This window comes from Salvia splendens, chromosome 15 (genome assembly GCF_004379255.2).
Source record: "Salvia splendens isolate huo1 chromosome 15, SspV2, whole genome shotgun sequence".
Lineage (NCBI taxonomy): Eukaryota > Viridiplantae > Streptophyta > Magnoliopsida > Lamiales > Lamiaceae > Salvia > Salvia splendens.
This window is the reverse complement of record NC_056046.1, coordinates 24,992,801-25,013,025: the sequence shown is the minus strand read 5'-3', so window position 1 is coordinate 25,013,025 and position 20,225 is coordinate 24,992,801. Positions and strand designations below refer to the sequence as shown.

At 39.6% G+C, this 20,225-nt stretch overlaps 1 protein-coding gene and 1 pseudogene across 2 annotated transcripts; both read left to right on the top strand.

The window, feature by feature from the left end:
- The first annotated feature begins 427 nt into the window (after positions 1-427).
- On the top strand, positions 428-11,583 carry LOC121766913 (annotated as a pseudogene).
- Positions 11,584-15,613: 4,030 nt separating this feature from the next.
- On the top strand, positions 15,614-19,961 carry LOC121768878 (26S proteasome non-ATPase regulatory subunit 4 homolog). Of its 2 annotated transcripts, none has more exons than XM_042165476.1 (10): positions 15,614-15,750; positions 15,860-15,973; positions 16,209-16,314; positions 16,644-16,758; positions 16,835-17,044; positions 17,129-17,423; positions 17,936-18,059; positions 18,197-18,300; positions 18,695-18,763; positions 19,549-19,961. In XM_042165476.1, exons 1-10 carry the CDS (start codon positions 15,739-15,741, stop codon positions 19,600-19,602), a joined length of 1,203 nt encoding a protein of 400 aa, XP_042021410.1. In that variant the 5' UTR covers positions 15,614-15,738; the 3' UTR covers positions 19,603-19,961. The 2 variants fall into 2 exon arrangements, with proteins under 2 accessions (XP_042021410.1, XP_042021411.1); XM_042165477.1 differs by having other exon boundaries at positions 15,629-15,750; positions 19,558-19,961.
- The last annotated feature ends 264 nt before the right edge of the window (positions 19,962-20,225 follow it).

The window sequence follows — 20,225 nt, the reverse complement described above, 5'->3', positions numbered from 1 at the left end:
AACCTACTGCTGACCTGGTCATGAAAAAGATACAGTCGTGTAGCAATAATTTAATAAATAATAATAATAATAATAATAATAATAATAATAATAATAATAATAATAATAATAATAATAATAATAATAATAATAATAATAATAATAATAATAATAATAATAATAATAATTGTGCAGATCATGGATTTCCCACGCCAACGTTTTTTGAGCTCAAATCTCTGCATTTGCTTGTATAAATTTTGATGGTTGATGAAAAGGGCCCATATTGCCTTGTGCCACCCTTTTGTACAGCACTCCATGCTGCCAATTTTTAATGCTTAAGATGTCATGGTGACTACTTGGGCCAATTGAGTCGACATTCAAACAGATCAATTGTGATACTATATTCTCCCAAATTCATTTTGGTGGTTAAAGATTCAATTTTTTATTGATGGAAAGTAAGGAGGAAAGATCTTTGGCAAGGACACCCACCTGGGCTGTGGCCACTGTCATCACTCTTTTGGTTTCCATTAGCTTCTTGCTTCATACAGGTTTGAAGAAGTTTAGGGTGGTAAGTCTTTTTTTTTTCTCCTGTGTATTTGTGTGTGTAACAATGGTGGATTTTTAAAGGCTTCTTGGATTATTGAATTTTTAACTAATGTATTCTTGTGTGTAGTGGTTGGATAAGACTAAAAGGAAGCATCTTCTTGCTGCCTTGGACAAGATCAAAGAAGGTGTTGCAAAGATGCGTCTCATGAAATGAAGAAAGTTAGTTAAAACGGTTTCTTTTGAGGGTGTACGTGAGGGTCTTTGCATAGGATTGCATCTCATGAAAATCGGTTAGAGTGTGAGTATATAAGCAGCTGCACGCCAACCGCATGAGAAATAATAACAATACACATTCACAAAGAAGAGAGATCAGTGAGAAGAAGAGAACGAGAAAGGATCCTCGATCAAGAAAGGATTAGAGGAGCGTCGATCTTGAGAGTGTCGATAGGAATCGTTCAATCATTGATTCTTGGCGTCGGTTAGTTGCTTGGCTATCGAGTTTTAGCTCATTTCAACTTGTATAGATGTTGTGTAGTTTTGTGTAAAAGTTAGCTTGCATGATCTCTTGTAAATCTCGATTATCATCATCAATACAAGGATACTAGAGTTCTCCCGTGGACGTAGATCAATTCAATCGAACCACGTTAAAAGGCTGTGTGCATTGTTGTTTCTTGCGTTGTGAATTTGCCGATTACATTTGAGATTTGTTTCTGTCGATTCATTTTACAAATTGGCGCCGTCTGTGGGAAGGTGTGTGATCGACAACAATGGCCGCAGCAAGGTTTGATTTCGAAAAATTCTCAGGGAAGAACTATTTTGGTTTGTGGAAAGTGAAGATGAAAGCCATGCTCATACAGTAGGGGCTATGGGAGGCGATGAAATACAAGAAGCCAGACAAGGATCAGGATCTTGATGATATGGATGAAGTTAAGAAGCTTGATCTGATGGAGAGAGCCCATAGTGCAATAATGTTGAGCTTGGGGGATCGAGTATTGACAGAAGTATGCAAGGAAAAGACTCTATCTGATGTCTGGAGCAAGTTGGAGTCCATCTATATGACCAAGTCCCTGGCTAACAGATTGTTCTTGAAGCAGAGACTCTACTCTATCAAATTCCTTGAAGGAAAAGGGATCATGGACCGGCTTGATGAATTTGTGAAAGCAGTGGATGATTTTAAGTCTGTGGATGGAGATTTGAAGGATGAGGATAAAGCAATTATGTTGTTGAATGCCCTCCCTAAAAGCTTTAATCAACTCAAGGATGCAATATTATATGGAAGAGATTCCTCACTGACATATGAGGAAGTCCTCACTGCATTGAAGGCTAAGGAATTTCATAAATGCTCCGCATCAAGACCAGTGGATCAAGCTGGTGAAGCCATGGTTACTAAATTTGCTGATAAGAAGGGCTTTTAGAAAAAGTGGAATAAGAAGGGCAAGTATGAGAAGAAATAAGAGAAGGAGACCAGATCTTGCCATTATTGCAAGAAGCCCGGACACCTAAAAAAGAACTGCTATTCTTGGAAGAAAAAGAAAGAAGAAGAGGCAGAAGGGGTCAACACAGCTGATGTTGCTCAAGATGTTGAAACTGCTCATGCATTGAATGTTGCAGATGCAGATGTGAGTGAGCAATGGATCATGGATAGTGCCGGTAGTTTTCACTTTTGCCCCAAGCTTGAATGGTTTCAGAATATGGAGCACTCCACTGGCTCTGTGCTTCTTGGAAATAACCAGATCTGCAGAGTTAAGGGAATAGGAAATGTGAAGCTCCGGATGAAGGATGGCTCTGTCAAGATTCTTACTGAAGGCAGGTACATTCCTGACATTAAGAGAAACCTAAATCTCACTTGGAGCACTTGAAGCAAAGGGATATTCTTTCCTTTCATCTGGTGGTGAGTTGAAGGTGATGAAGGGATCTGAAGTTATTTTGATGGCAAAAAGATTCAACAGCCTTTACTATTTGCAAGCAGAGGTGGTAATTGATCAGCTCAACACAACCAAGAAAATAGATGCAAATATCTGGCATCTAAGATTGTGACATGTGTCCATAGATGGCATTAATCGACTCATAAAGGCTGGAGTGATAGAAGCTGACAAGAAAATGGTCTCTAGGGAATGTGAGGTGTGTGCGCTAGGAAAAAGCAAGAAGCAGGTGTATCCAACAGGAAAACAAACTTCAAAAACAGTGCTAGATTATGCATATAGTGATGTATGGTGGCCAGCTCAGGCCATATCAGTGGGTGGATGCAGGTACTTTCTGACTGTTATGGAGATTACTCCAGAAAAATTTGGCTATACACCATGAAAGAGAAATATGAAGCTTTCACTAAGTTCAAGGAATGGAGCAAAGAAGTTGAGGTTGAGAAAGGATCATCATTGAAGTGTTTAAGAACAGATAATGGGCTAGAGTTCCTTTCACATCAGTTTGAAGATTTCTGCAAGATGAAAGGGATTATGAGGCATAGAACAGTTCCCAATAATCCTCAACAAAATGGTGTGGCTGAAAGAACTAATAGAACTATCCTTGAGAGGGTCAGATGCATGTAAATATCTTCTGAAATGCCTCATAAATTTTGGGAAGAGACTGCATCTACTGCTGTCACACTCATCAACAAATGTCCAACTACAGCAGTAAATAATCAGACGCCAGGTCCATCATGGAAATTATACTATGTTGAGACCTTTTAGATGTAGAGCCTACTCCCACATTAAGTAAGGAAAGCTACAACCAAGGGCTCTCAAATGTGTGCTGCTTGGATATCAGAAGGGAGTTAAGGGATATAGGTTGTGGTCTCTGGAACCTGAGAACCAGAAGGTGGTGATTAGTAGAGATGTGATATTCAGAGAATCAAAAATGCCTTACAGGGAGCAAAGGGAAAGTGCAATGCCAGAAAGATTAGATGTTCAAGTTGAGGTGGAGTTTCTTGACAAAGTTTTTTTTTTTCCTCAAACACCATCACGGCGAGGGGTTAAGGCGGACCCCCAACCTGTATATATCAAAAATCACCAAAAGAACATACATCATCCAAGCCCAAAAGTGACTCTGTCCGCACGAGAGATACAAATCACAAGAGCTAACAAAGCTACTATGGTATCCCCACAGACCGGGTACTAACCATCTAAGTAACGAGAAAACAAATATAACAAAGCTATACACCAAAATAACAACAAGGAACTTACTGATAAAGTTGAGAGTCAGAAACTTACTGATAATCCAAATTCTTCTGAAGCTGAGGACCAGATTCATGAGCTTAGTGAAGATGAAAATGAAGTCATGGATGAAGGTTGAGGCTCCACTGATAGCAACCTTTAGGGTTACGTGCTGGCAAGGGATAGAGAAAGAAGAGCCAATATCAGAAAACCAACAAGATATAGCAATGCAAGTCTTGTGTACTATGCCTTCTGTGCAGCATAGGATTTGAGTCAAGTGAACCAGGCACTTACAAGGAAGCTATCAAATCCAGAGAAAAGGATAAATGGATCAAGGAAATGAGTCCTTGATGAAAAACAAGACATGGATCCTTGTCACTAGAAAAAGGCTGCAGAAACTGATATGATGTAAGTGGATCTTCAAGAGAGAGATAGAAGCATCTAATGGGGATATGATCAGATATAAAGTCAGATTAGTGGGAAAAGGATACAATCAGAGAGAAGGGATTGACTACAATGAAATATTCTCTCCAATTGTGAAGCATAGTTCTATAAGAATGCTCATGGCCTTAGTAGCTAAAAATGACTGGGAATTGCATCAATTAGATGTAAAGACAGCCTTCTTACATGGTGAGCTTGAGGAGAGTATATTCATGGAACAAGCAGAGGGGTTTGTGAGGCCAGGAGATGAAGATAAAATGCGCTTGCTTAAAAGAAGCATATATGGCCTCAAGCAATCCAGCAGACAATGGAATCTGCAGTTTGATCAACATATGAAGAAGATTGGGTTTGAAAGTTCCAAGTATGATAGCTGCGTGTACATGAAGAAAAGGGATGGAAGATCAGTAGCTTTCTTACTCTTGTATGTGGATGATATGTTGGTCACTGGATCAGATATCAATGAAATTCAGAGAGTGGAGAATGACCTCAAATGCAGATTTGAAATGAAAGATTTGGGAGAAGCTAAAAGAATTCTTGTAACGCCCGTACTTTTTAAGTACTAAATTAAAGTATGTCATGGGATAATTAATAAAATTTTTATTTATTATGCTATGCCTCTCGTTAAATGTGCTTCGGGAAGTAGTATGGTATTTATGTGACGATGTGACTTTGGGACGTTTTATTTAATTATGAAACCTTGGGAGATATGTTGAAGGTCTCGTTGAAAGAATGACGACGATGTTGCTATATTTAGCAAGACGAATGAAATACGTGGAGATGAATATATTTTTCTTATGGAAGACGACGTGCATGAATCGAGGAATGGTTGAAGGAACTATATTTGAAACAACACCAAATATGAGTTGTGCCGTTAAACGGGCTTTAACTTTTGGTTGTGAGGAACGAGATAACAAAATTTAATAAAGACCCTTGAATTTTAATTATCGAAGGAAAGTACGAAAATATAAAGTCTGATTTTGTTTTGGACTTTGTAAATTTAATTAGAGTCCAAATGACTAGTTACAAAAAGGGCTTGGGCCTAACCATTTTAGAATCCAACCAAATAATAATCCTAACATGGGCTTACCATAACTTGAGCCCAACAACATAGAATTAAATTAATTTAGAAGCCCAAAGACCCCCCCATCTTCTTCTTCTCTCCTTCACCAAAGTGACCGACGGTTTCCACAAGAAAATAACTCTCCACCTCCAACTCTTTCACCTCCTTCCACCATCAATGCCTACAAACTAAGAGTCACCCACCACTTCTCATTTAACCTCTTCTCTAAACCCATCACATTACACTACACAAAAGAAAAAAAAGAGAGAGAGTGAGAAAGAGCCGAGAACAAGAGGAGGATTTCTTTTCACCATCTTTGTCCATTCACCACCAAGCTCAACTTTCTTTTTTGAGGTACAATCTCTCTTCTATCCACAAAGCATGAATTGTTGCACATGTATATATTGCCTACATCATTTCATAATTCTCCCTTAGCCAACTCAAAACAAGTTAACAAATTAACAATCGAAACTAATCGAACACTCGTCGTACTTAATCGAACAAGCGAAAGAACTTAACTTTACGATGAAAACATATCCCGCGGGTTGAATCGGGGTTGTTCGGAGTGGTTTAGGGGGGAGGAGGTCAGCCGACAGTGGCTGGGAACAGCAGCGTCGCCGCCGGCCCTGCGACGGCCAACCGGCGACCGTGGCAGCAGTCGCGGCGAACAGCAGGGCCGGCGACTCCGGTGAGCAGCAGCGGCGGTAGGCGACAGCACGGAGGCAGCAGCGACAGCGTGGCGATGGCTGGAGCTCTTCACTTCGACGGCGTGCGCCGTCGTGAGGAAGGAGGACGCGACAGAGAGGCGACAAAAGTTGAGAGAGAGCTCCCAGAATTTGGTGACTGAATTTGCGGCGAGAGAAAGAGAAATGGAGGAAGAAAAGAGGAAGAAGGAAATGGGGAGGTGAAAGAGAGAGAGAGACGTGGAGTATGGTGGGAGAGGAAGAATTTGGGCCACTTTTGTTTTGTTGAATTGGGCCTTGTTTTAATTGGGCTAAGTAAGTTGATAGATGTTTTTAGTTGGGCTCATCTTTTAATTGGAGATATAAGGTGGGGAAATAATTAAGCTTTGGGGCTTTTAAATAAATCTTTGGGCCGATAATTAATCATGACGAAATTATTTAATTAAATCCCGGAATATTTCGAAAGGTGAATAATTTTATCCCAAGTCCGAAATATTTAATTCGAGGAAAAGTAATTGGTGAAAGAGAGTTACGAATCTTGGGATTAAATCCTATATCATGGAGGAAAAATACGAGGAGTCAACGAAGGAGTTGTGGGCGTAAGCGGCCGACCCGCGTCGCACGCGACACCTTGGGCGGCTGCCGAATAATTGAAAATGCACGAAAACAGAGAAAACGAGATAAAAGACTTTAATTAGAGTGCATGCATTCTAAATGTTGTCGTTATTGAGATTGATGTGAACTTTATGTATTTTTCGAAAAGGTGGTTCGCACGGCCGCTAAAGTCGGAACAAGAAGCTACTTAAGGAAAACTCTAAGCTTTTGAGGTGGGCTCTATTACTTACACTCTTTTATTTTGCAATGATATGTAAATGGAGAGATAAGGGTGGTTTGAATGTTATGTCATGCCATATTTTATGTTTTGAATTGCCTATCTGACTGTCTACTAGGACAATGTCCTACTAGACGTTGATGGTTAACGAATTCGGGTCTGACTAGGGAGTGAGTCCCTACTCAGACTAGTGCACTAATGGGGATCGTGAGCCGTCCTTTGTGGTCGGTCGGTCCAGTGATCGAGTTTGTGGCCACATTCTCGTTTCACATGATGGTTCAGATATGGTACATGATGGAGGATGACGATGATGTTTGCATGCGCATGCACCTTTTTATGGAAATGATTTTAGTGTTTCTCGGCATTTTTAAAGTAAAACCCAAGTTTCACTCAACGGTGGCTTGACATAACTTTATTGATGAAATGTATTTTGGGCATGAGTTCACTGAGTGCATCAAGTACTCAGCCCCTGCATATGTTTTCCCTATGTGCAGGTTGAACGTTGACGAGGACGGAGGATGTTGAGCATTTGGACAAAGACAGTATTCAATAAATGTTCCGGTTGCTATTGTGTCTTCATACATAGTAGTAGCTAACTCTCGATTGCTTCTGCTACGTAAAGTTTTAAAACTCTTATGTTTCCTTAATCTGTTGAACTATTTTCATTCAAACTATGTTGCTTCGTGATCTCAGACTATAATTTGATAATAAAGTTTCGTCTTTTGATCTACATGTCGTACCCCTTGATTGGTTCCCCTTTCTTCCCCGCTTCTTAATTCCCCCATTAGTCGCGACCCACCGTACTTTCTATCCTTAGGAAGTGCGGTCGTGACAGTTCTGGGCATTGATATCATAAGAGACAGAAAGAGAAGGGTGTTGTGGCTGAGTCAGCAACACTATATTGAACAGCTGATCAACAATTACCAAATGAGTGAATCCAGAAATGTTTCAACACCATTGGGGCAGCAGTTTCAATTATGTGCAAGTCAAGGGCCAAAATCTGAGGAAGAGCAGAATGAGATGAAGAGCATCCCATATGCTAACATCATTGGAAGTGTAATGTATGTGATGATATGCACTAGACCAGATTTGGCTCATGTTGTGAGCCTCACAAGCAGATACATGAGCAATCCAGGGAAGGTCCATTGGTAGGCTCTTAAATGGATGTTGATATGCTTGAGAGGAAGCTTAGATTATGGGATCATGTACAAGGGTTTTGGAGATCAGACTAGGGATATTCTTGAAGGGTTCTGTGATTCAGATTATGCCTCCAATAAGGACAATAGAAAATCACAGACTGGATATATTTTTACTATGTTTGGCTCTGCTGTGACTTGGAAATCTAACCTACAATTTGTAGTGGCTTTATCTACGACAGAAGCTGAGTACATTGCTCTTACAGATGCAATGAATGAGAGCTTCTGGCTCAAAGGAATGTTGGGGGACTTAGGAGAAAGGCAAGAAAGGGTTGCTGTGAATTGTGATAGTAGCAGTGTAATCTGCCTATCAAAACATCAAACATTTCATAATAGGAGCAAGCACATAGATGAGATGAAGTCAAGAATGGTGTGATAGAGATCAAGAAGATAAAGTCCTGCGGATGCTCTGACTAAGGTGATACCAGCTTCAAAATTTGCCTACTGTTTGGAGCTGGTGAATATTCTGAGGAAATGAAGGAAGTGGGGTATTGGAGAACTAAGACAGTAAGTGTTGATGTTGGAGACGAGGTGGAGATTTGTTGCAAAGATGCGTCTCACAACATGAAATGAAGAAAGTTAGTTAAAACGGTTTCTTCTTGAGGGTGTACGTGAGGGTCTTTGCATAGGATTGCATCTCATGAAAATCGGTTAGAGTGTGAGTATATAAGCAGTTGCACGCTAACCGCATGAGAAATAATAACAATACACATTCACAAAGAAGAGAGCTCAGTGAGAAGAAGAGAATGAGAAAGGATCCTCGATCAAGAAAGGATTAGAGGAGCGTCGATCTTGAGAGCGTCGATAGGAATCGTTCAATCATTGATTCTTGGCATCGGTTAGTTGTTTGGCTATCGAGTTTTAGCTCATTTCAACTTGTATAGATGCTATGTAGTTTTGTGTAAAAGTTAGCTTGCATGATCTCTTGTAAATCTCGATTATCATCATCAATACAAGGATACTAGAGTTCTCCCATGGACGTAGATCAATTCAATCGAACCATGTTAAAAGGATGTGTGCATTGTTGTTTCTTGCATTGTGAATTTGGCGATTACATTTGAGATTTGTTTCTGCCGATTCATTTTACAGAAGGTGCTCTTTTGTGGCAAATTAGTAGTCTTTTGATGTTCTTGTGTTTTGATTTCATGAGCTGCTTTTTTTGTGTGGACCAGAGTTAATGGTATTTGGGCTCCTCTCAGTGTTGATGGGTCATTGGATTACTTTTGTGGCCAATATGTGTATCAAGCCGTCGACATTGATGAGCAGCCGCTTCTATCCATGTTCTCTTAAATCTGCACAACAAGAAGCTCTTGATAGACATACTGTTGCTTTTAGTTCTGGTCATTTTAATTCCTCGATTTCACACTTGTTGTTGGAAGACCTAGATTATGACTATTGCCCTGAGGTACGTAGATAGTTTCTTGTTTTATTTCCGCTTTCTTCCCACTTAACCTGGATTTCTTCCTAGCTTTATGTGGTGTTAGATGGTTTAGTATATTCATTCATCACGATTATTTATCTTCCTTAATTGAGAAGATGGTTTCTCATAATCCACCTCTTTCTCCCAGGATCGTGAACCATTTGCTTCATACGAGAGCCTTGAGCAGCTCCATCGGTTCTTGTTTGTTTTGGGCGTTACTCATGTCTCTTACAGTTTCTTAGCCATCGCACTGGCCATGATCAAGGTCGGTATTTCATCTCCACATTAAATCTTAACATTACTTTGGGGCGCATGTGCAAAATTTGTTGTCCTGGATGCAGATCTATAGTTGGAGAACATGGGAAAATACTGCAAAAAAATCGTTCGTCGTGGCCTGATAACTGAGGATACATTTGCTGGTAGTTGATACGATGCTGTTATATTTTTGGCAAAATTTATATTCATAACTGATGGAATTCTTTCCTTGCAAAATTGAAGTAGATACTGAAGATGGTGAGCCAATAAGGCGCATATTGAGTTTTGTTGCTCATCACACATCTCATCCTTGGAGTCGGAACAGACTTCTCGTTTGGCTGGTACAAAAGATTACACATATTGACATGAGTTAGAGAGCAACAAGGACAACACTAGGCTATTTAGGAATTGAGTCATTAGGAAGCTTTAGCCAAGAGTAATAATACCAATGAAATTCATGTGCTTTTCATTTAATATATACCTGTATCTACTCAGCTTTGTTTCAGCCGCCAATTCTGGAGTTCTATAAGCCAAGCTGACTATATGACACTGCGACTAGGCTTCATTACCGTAAGTTGTTAAATTCTGTTGTCAATTGTTTGTAACATAGTTTTAATGAATTTGGAAGAGCCAATTATGCCTGCATGAATTGGTGTTCACAAAGGGAATTAATGTATACGATTCTTTTTCTTTGATTTGGCTTTTATCTTTGCAGACTCATCAATTAGCATTCACTTACGATTTCCACAATTACATGCTTCGGAGCATGGAGGAAGAGTTTCGAGATATTGTAGGCATTAGGTACTAGAGTAATTTAAAACGCTACAAAGACCCATTGGTCTATAGAGTTACACTAGTTGAAGATACTGAGTGAACGCATATAACATTTCCTCGCATCTTTTGCAGTATCCCGCTCTGGATTTTTGCTATCACATGCATTGCTCTAGGATTTCATGGTAAGATCCTCTTACTCTTGCTAGACTAAATATTGTGTATGAATATGCAGTCAAGCAATTTACCTGTGTTCTTGTCATTAGTCGACTGGATGCATTCACCATTTCTTGTGATGACAAACATCATAACATTGATTTTCAGTTAAAAATCGTAATCACTTGTGCTCTAATGTTACTGTTCTAAGGTGTACTATTCTCTGGCACCAGGAACAAATGTATACTTCTGGATCTCTTTCTTTCCTACCATTGTAAGTTTGCGACTTTTTTTTTTGCAAACCTTCCTCATCTATCGATAGCTCACGCTATGCTTAAGCAGTTAATCCTTCTACTGGGCACAAAGCTACACCGAATAGTTGTAAAGTTGGCCGTTGAAATCATGGAGCCAAGCCAGTGGACAGAAATTCAGACGTTCAATCTAAGGGACGAGCTCTTCTGATTTGCAAAGCCCAGGCTGCTTCTTTGGTTGATACAATTCATATCGTTTCAGGTTAGGTTACATTACTAGTATTTAGATTCAAAAGAATTTAGGTATTCTAGGTAACAATGTTGTTGTGTTATTTTTTGCAGAATGCATTCAAGATGACAATGTATATATGGTCATTGGTAAGACGTGATCTTCGTCGTATACAAGTTTAGACTGTTAGGATAGTATAATGGATTGTGATAGTAAACACATCATTTGTGTTTGGTGTCCAGTGGGAGATAAGGGCGGCATCATGCTACACCGAAGATCACACGTTCCTGGCTATACGGTTGATATTTGGGTATGTTTCCAGTCATGGTCTGTTGTGTAAAGGGAATTTTTGTGCAGGGTGGTGTCGCAGTTCTGGTGTAGCTTCATCACTTTCCCTCTCTATGTCATTGTAACTCAGGTACAACTCGGCTCTTGCATCCATTTCCATCCTATCCCCCGTTGTTTGTTATGAGACACGCACGCCTCCTTGTTGCGTTGCAGATGGGGTCCAAGTTCAAGAAGACCATTGTGCCCGGCCATGTGAGGCAATCGCTTCATGGATGGCGGAGGACGGTGAATATTAGGCATAAACCCTGTCCCGGTCCCCATCCTTGAACGACACCAGCAACTCCACTAGAAGCATAGAAAGGAGCTCCATAGTTTGGATCCTAATCAAATGGCTCCTTGAGGCGTGCTCGGGAGAATGAGCTGCCTACATCCAACGAGGAGCTTCAGGATCTCGTTCATTCCGATCCAGAGCCACAAGTATGATATGTTGTGGACTGAAATTCGTGATCAAGCAACCAATGGCTAAGACTGCTTTGAGATTAGGCTGCCTTTTTTTTACACAGATTTTCATGTATGCGACTGTTGCAGAATCAACAGATGAAATCTCATTTTATAGCGGAATATCACGTTGGAAAATGTCTTACTTTAATGACTTGTGTTTTGTCATCAGTTCAATATATGTAGAGATGCCCAAAACTAACCAGACCGTGGGTCAGGAACCGGTTCAGGTTCATGAGTTCGGCAAACCGCTGGTTACCCAGTTCAAATGTAGGTTTAAGGCGTGGTCAGGGCTAGGCCATATCTTTTAGGCGTAGGGTGGCAGAAACAGGCAGTTTTCCGTCAAGCCCGACCGTTTTTGTCAGAAAGCGCTGGTTCGGATAAGGTTGCAGATGGCAGGCATAGGGTGGCAGGAGTAGGTCTGAAAACCAGTCAGAAACTGTTGTTTTTAGTAAGAAACCATGGATTGAACTGATGTTTTTTGGCAGAAAACCGACAGATTTTGAATTTTTTTTATTTTTTAAATATCAGATTTTTGCTTTTATATAAATACCTCTTCCCAATCATTTCTACTCACTCATTCTTGTGTTGACAAGGATTTCACATCTCAATATCAATTTCTCTATTCTGTACCTCTATTCTATCCAATTTGCTCAAGTTGTTTATTAGTTAACTTGTTCTTGTACTCATAATTTACTTAAGTTGTTCATTATTTATTGTAATTGATAGTTCATACTACTTTCACTTTGCAATATGTCTTCTTCCATTGGTGGTTAATATGCAAATATAATTGTATAATTGTATTTGTATATATTGAGCATCGCAGATATGCAAGCTTTGATTCTCCAATGCAATTGAGCATTGCGGTCTGCGGATATATAGGCAACTCAACTTAAATTTTAAGTTGAAGTTGAGTTCAAGTCCTTTTTCCTTTAATTTTGTTTCATTTGTTTCAACTTTAAAGTTAATATGCAATTATATTTGTATATACTCTAGTCGGTGATGAAAACTTCTCTATAAGACTAAATCCAAGTGACTTTTAACAATTCTACTATAATTGTTAATTGTTAGACTAAACTCAGCATTTAAGGTTGAATTTCCAAAAGTATCCTCAATTTCATCATCTAGAAAAATCTCATTCGGCGACTAAGAGTACATACTATATACTTTTAAATATATTGTTCTAGACTTCAATTTTTTTTAAATTTGTAAATAACCTCATTATAGTCTCTCTCGTTGAAATTTACATTCAAGTATATTTAAATTTATTGTTCAAGACTTCAACTTAAATTTTTTATATTCAAGTATATTTAAGTTTTATGTAAATTGTAAATAGCAATCGTTCTAAGTTTTAACTTGTATAATTGTATAGTAGTCTCATTGAAATTTACATTCAAGCTAATAAAATTGCAATTGTCATCTTTATTAATTTTGTTTGGATTTTATTTATGCACTTTTTAGTTTGTATAGTTAATTAAAGACTCAAAATTCAAATGACAAAAAAAAAAGAACCGCCGAACCATCCACAAACATAACCGTGGACATATCTAAACCAAGCCGGCAGTTTTTGAACGATAGACATGTCTAAATACATGCTTATATTTTGACCAATAATATAACTCTCAATTAACAATGATAAATATCCAATCACTAAGAGCATCTCCAATGCACGGATGTCTCATTCGGACATCCACTAGGACTTCCCAAAAACACCTCCTGCTACGTCACTAGGACTTCCCATCCCACTGCCACGTCACTAGGACATCCCCTTCACAATCCGCCCTTCCCATCGCCCTTCCCACTAGGACTTCCCGCAATAAAAAAAAATCACAAATTCACAAATAAAACAATTTACGTTTACGGAAATAAAATTTGAACACGAATACGAACGGAAAAAATTATCAACTTCATTAAAAAAACATACATGATTTGAAAAAAAAATTACATAGTAATAAAACAAAAAAAAGTAATAACATCAACGTCAACCCCTCCGCGTTCAAACCTCTTCGATAATATCGTGCTGAAGTCGAACATGGGCATCTGTTTGCCACATGTCGGCAAATGCATGCATCCGCTCGACCTCTCCATGAGGTACCCCCATATTCACATTCGCGGTGGCCACGCCGTGACTTGGACCTGCACCCGTATCATCTTCATTGGTCCACTGAGTCAGTTCCGCAGCTTCATTTTCGACAATCATGTTGTGCATTATGATACATGCGTACATGACATCGCCGATGTTGGGAATATACCACTGCCGTGCAGGACCCTTTACTACCGCCCATCGACTCTGGAGCACACCAAATGCCCGCTCCACATCCTTGCGCGCTGCTTCCTGACGGCTCGCAAAGTATGACTTCTTTTGTCCGAGCGGATGCTTGATTGTCTTCACAAAGACGGGCCAGTTTAGGTATATCCCATCCGCCAAATAGTATCCCATATTGTGCTGGTTGCCGTTGGCGACGAAACTGATGGCGGGACCAACGCCATTGCACTGAGCGTTGAACAGGGGCGACGACTGCAGAACGTTGATGTCGTTGTTCGACCCGACGACTCCAAAATAAGCATGCCATATCCACAGCCGGTAGTCAGCTACAGCTTCAAGGATCATCGTGGGATGCTTGGCTTTGAAGCCGGTAGTGTACATCCCCTTCCAGGCGGCGGGGCAGTTCTTCCACTCCCAATGCATACAATCTATGCTGCCCAACATCCCAAGGAACCCGTGCACCGACCCATGCATATCTATCAGCCTCTGGCAGTCTTCAGGGCTCGGACTCCGAAGATACCGCTCTCACGCCCGCGCAAAAATTCTGCAGACACTCGACGGCTGTCGACTCGCCAATGTGGAGGTACTCTTCGAACATGTCGGCCGCGCCTCCGTACGCCAGTTGTCTGATTGCGACAGTGCACTTCTATAAGGGCGTGAGTCCGGGTTTGCCAATTGCATCCTCCCTGATCCTAAAATACAGGTATCTTCTCTCTAAAGCACCCATGATATGCATAAACAGCGGACGATGCATCCTAAAACGTCGCCGGAATAAGGCATCTCCAAAACGCGGCTGCGGAGCGAAGTAGTCCTGATACAACCGAATATGTGCAGCAATGTGGTCACGGGGTATTGTAGTTCGACGACGGATCAGCCGATGTACCGCCGCCTGCTGCAGCCGCTGCTCCCTCTGGTGTAGCAGCCTATCAATCGCACCTTCCACATCGACCTCCAATTCATCCTCGTTATCACTGTCACTAGCCATTCTAGATATACTTGAAAATAGAGATGTAGAGAGAGAAACTTGTTAACACAAGTGGTGCGAATGAAATGAAGTTCAACGAGCCGTATATATAGAGTTTTAAAAAAAAAAATTAAATACCGGACGTCCGACCCACGCTACAATGGCGGACGTCCGACCCACGCCACAATGGCGGACGTCCGCCCGCCCGTCGCCCGCACGTCCGAGGACATCCGACGTCCTTACGGGACGTCCGTATCCGAGTTGAAACGCCACAATGGCGGACGTCCCGATCGCCCGTCGCGGATGTCCGACCGGACGTCCACCATTGGAGATGCTCTAATAAATTTTTGGTTCTCCCTTTACATGCCAAACTACTTCTAATGAATTGATTGCTTTGTTACTCTACTTCGCAACTCTTTATCCTATTTCATAATGGACTTAAGAAATTCTTTTTGTAGCCAAATTACAATTCAAATGTTTATTAATTTATCTTAAGATTTTAAGAAATTTCCTAGACTAAAGTATAAATACACATAGCCGATGGGTCTAATTATAATTTTTGAGACATGAGAGGTCAAATTGATCAAACCGGAAAATAAATAATGTAGATTAAGAAACCCTTCTTCTATATTTGGAAAAATGTTACTCCATCTCTTCCAAGTAACCCCAAATTCTCTCACAAAACAATCTAATTTCTCCTCATTTTTTTGACTGTGTTTGTATCCCTCCACTTCGATTCCAATTCTCTGCAATCATGGTGCTCGAGGTCTGTGCTTCATTTAATTTCAATTGGCTGCATTTATAAATCAGGTTTCAGTTCTTCCATCTTCATAGTTACGAATCGCTAACTGTTCGATTTTTTAATGGATTAATAGGCTACGATGATTTGCATTGACAATTCGGAGTGGATGCGTAACGGCGACTACTCCCCCACTCGCTTCGACGCTCAAAAGGACGCTGTTAGCTTAATTTCTGGAGCAAAGACTCAGGTTTTTCTTGTTCTTCCACTTTTTCTGCTATTTCATATCCTCGGGTTCATTTGTGTTATCAGTTACGTGTTTGTGCTGTTGATAAGCGTATCAATTACTATGCCCCGTATTGATTTGGAAAATGGTTTTGGTTTTGGTTTTGGTTTTGGTTTAGTTGTGGTTAGTTTTTGCTAATTTTTTTAGCTCTGCTCTGTGCGTATCTTTCTTCTTCTTCTTATTATTATTATTTTCGTAGGCAAATCCAGAGAATACAGTAGGAGTGCTGACAATGACTGGAAAGGGGGTTCGTGTCTTGGTCACTCCAACCAGTGATCTTGGCAAGATCTTGGCCTGTGCACACGGTTAGCTTCTATCTACGTGTCAGTCTGTATTAGGCAATTAATTTAATGGTATGTGGTAATTGGAAAATTTGAAGTTGTGAGCTGGTTTGATTAAATTGTGCGGAAGTTGAAATTTTGTTGGTTTATTTGAGGAGTTTGGGTTTAGGACGATGGATGGAACGCAATGAGCTTTCGGTTTCTTATGTATGTGGATGGTACTATTGAAGGCTCATCAGTTGTTTTTTAGTCACTTGTGGAAGTGTTTCTGTCAAAAATTGTTATGTTATTCTGTAATATCTATTTTTCCGTGATTACCTTAGTTTAGCATAGTGCATTGGTGATCTGTGTAGGTATGGAAGTAGGTGGTGAGATGAACTTAGCAGCTGGGATCCAAGTTGCACAGTTGGCCCTCAAACATCGCCAAAATAAGAAGCAGCAGCAAAGGATCATCGCGTTTGTGGGAAGGTACAAACCATTATGTGCTTTTGAAGTTTAATTTTTTTTTCATTAGTCTCAGAGGGAGTCATGTACTTTGTTGCAGTCCTGTTACATATGACAAGAAGGTGTTGGAGTTGATTGGAAGAAAATTGAAAAAGAATAGTGTAGCTCTTGATATTGTAAACTTTGGTGAAGAAGATGAAGAGAAGACAGAAAAGCTCAAGGCATTACTTGCTGCTGTAAATAACAACGATAGCAGTCATATTGTACATGTTCCTCCTGGTCCCAGTGCTCTTTCAGATGTGCTTATCAGGTTTTTCTCTACTTCACGTGGCAACTTCTGTCAATGAAACTGAATCTCTCATGCTATATCTTCTAATACTTTTCTTTTGTGCAGCACCCCAATATTTACAGGTGATGGAGAAGGATCAAGTGGCTATGTTGCAGCTGCTGCTGGTGGCGGGTTAGGGTTTGAATTTGGCGTGGATCCAAACTTGGATCCTGAACTTGCTCTTGCACTTAGAGTATCAATGGAAGAGGAGAGAGCAAGACAAGAAGCAGCTGCAAAGAAGGCTGCAGAGGAAGCTGCAACAGGGGAAAAAGGCGAGCAATCTACCTCACAGGATGTAACCATGACCGAGAATGTGAACCCTGGACCATCTGAACCTGAAAAGAAGACCCATGATCTAACGGTTGGAGATCTCTTTTTACTGAACTATTGTTTAGCATTTCTGTGTGATAGGATCTCTTTTTACTGAACTATTGTTTAGCATTTCTGTGTGATGGTCAACAATCAGTCTCAGCTTTCTACTTGTGCGAATCTGATGTGGCATGTGGGGGGGGGGGTACAGTAAGGGACACAAGAATATAAGGTTTATCTTGTGCGAATCTGATGTGGCATGTTTAGAACTTTTTGAATGTTCACATTTTCCATGCAACCATCCTTTTGAAAGATTGAACGTCAATTGTCTTTGTGGAATAAAGTACCATAAATTTGTTCTTTTTTATGCCAAAAAAGTTTTACATTGTCGTGTATATACATAAAAAGGGGAAAAAATGCTTGACAAATTTCTTTTTATTTTGTCTATTTCTTTTTGGGTTTTAAATTTCTCAAAGATAATTTGGAGACTCTCTTGAATGCATGTGGCTTGTTCAGAATTTATTATGCAATGAACTAATGATAACATAAGATATCTTCTTACAGGATGATGAGAATGCATTGTTACAGCAAGCCGTAGCTATGTCAATGGACGATTCTTCTTCCACGGTTGCTGTAAGGGATACTGAAATGTCAGATGCATCTGCTGATGACCATGATTTACAACTTGGTGAGAGCTAAATGATCATTTGCCATTATCTTGCATTGACTTGTTTCTTTTTCCAAATTAACTTCTTTCTATATTCAGGATCTTGGTAGAATAATCTGCAGATCACTTAATACAAAATTTACTTTTTTTCCTTGTAGCTCTTCAATTGTCTGTGCAAGATAGTCAGGGTGATCAAACAAACCCAAATGACGTGAATAAGATATTTCCAGATCAATCCTATATGTCCTCCATGCTGGCTCAAGTAATGTTAAAGCTATAGTTTTTATTTTATTTTATTTTATTTCATAGCTTGCTGAGTTGAGTGAATTATCTAATACTCCCTCCGTCCCACTTTAGGAGTCCCGGTTACTTTTGCGCACTCATTTTATAAAAATGATAGTAATGAATAGTTAAAGTGGTGTAATGGTAAGTAAGAGAGGGAATAATGTTAAGAATACTTTTATCTACATTATTCTCTCTCTTACTTTACCATTTCTCCACTTTAACTATTTATTATGATTTTTATAAAATGAGTGTGCAAAAGTGACCGGGACTCCTAAAGTGGGACGGAGGGAGTATATAGTTACATGTTAAACAAGTTCAAGACATTAGACTGCTGGTTTATTATTTAATTAATGTTAGATTTGCTTCAACAGCTTCCTGGAGTTGATCCAAATGACCCTGCCATCAAAGATTTGCTTGCTTCCATCCAGAATCAGTCTGAGGTGTGTTGGAATAAATTTGTAGAAGAAAAGGCAAACTAGATCTTAAATTGGATCTGATTTGGTTCTTTCTCTATATTGATAACCTCTCTTGTGTGTGTGAAAGAGATAGGGTTTTTCTCTTCTTGTGTGTACTTTTCTTGCAATTCTGTCTTTAACAAAGTTCAGCTTGTATATGTAAGTGATCTGTGACCAGTTCTCAAACTGAATTGGAGACGATGATGTTTAAAACTTAGATTTCCGTATATTATGACTGGTGATTTATATCATTTCTACCTTCTATTTCAGTTCCTTCTGCAACTCGCTATTTGTATCCTCTGTTTTTATCATATCTTCATTTAAGATGGAGTTTTACCAAAAAGTACATTTAGTTGCAGAGGTGTGTTACTTTGTTTGAGTGTATTCCCTCCGTCCCACTCAAGATGTCCACCTTTCCTTTTTAGTTTGTTCCACTCAAGATGTCCTCTTTCTATATTTGGAAATAAATCCCTCTCTCGTCTCATTAAAATATTCATCTACTTTTTTCTCTCTACCTTACTCCACCTAACAACTTCTCCTAAAATCCCGTGTCACTCAAGAATGTGGACATCTTGCTCTGTGCTTTATGGCATGATTGAATATAGCTCATTTTCTTCTACTAGTGGAACTAAACACAATCTACAATCACACTTCAATATAAGCATATGTATTGCCTAGATAAAATCAACTACTGGTTTATGTAAAGCTCTTGTAGTTTGTATGTACTATGGAGTTATTACATACTCTTCATATATTTCTAACATTCCCAGTTCTTGCAGAAGAAGGAAGAAGACAGAGAACCAAAAGAAGAGGAAAAGAAGTGAATGTGCTTTTAATTCATCAGCTATCACTGTCAGGTTTATTTCCTTTTTTGATCGGTTATCACTCGTCCATTTTGATGTTGTTGCAGTGAGCTTGCTATTTTTAATGTTAGCGATCACTTGATCACTTAGCTGAATGGTAAGTGATGAGAAGTGTTCGAGTTGGCACTAAGGATGGGATGATAATTGTTGTCAGTCGAGAGGAATTTGCCATGAAAGACTACATCTTATGAACTGATGATCTAGCATTACTTGGTCAATTTGGATGTCAAAATTGTTGCATTTTATTTCAGGTAGTATTGTGGATGGATATATGGCATGGCTTACTCAATTTTTCTTATGCTGAACTATTTTCTTCTGTCTGTGTCGTGTTGTGTTGTGTTGTGTTGTGATTTCTTCGGTATGATCTTCTTTGTTGTCGTCTCGTTTCTGCATCTTGGCCGTGGAAGGTCAGTTCACTTGGTAAGACACCATGTGCATATTGAGATGTGCGTGTGAGATTAATGTATGAGTGAGAGATAAACATCAAGTCACAGTTGCTGTAGCTATATACTCCGTGTCATAAAAACTGGACTACTTTTGCATTTTGTCCCGTCCCATAAAAATAAACTATTAACTTTTTTCCT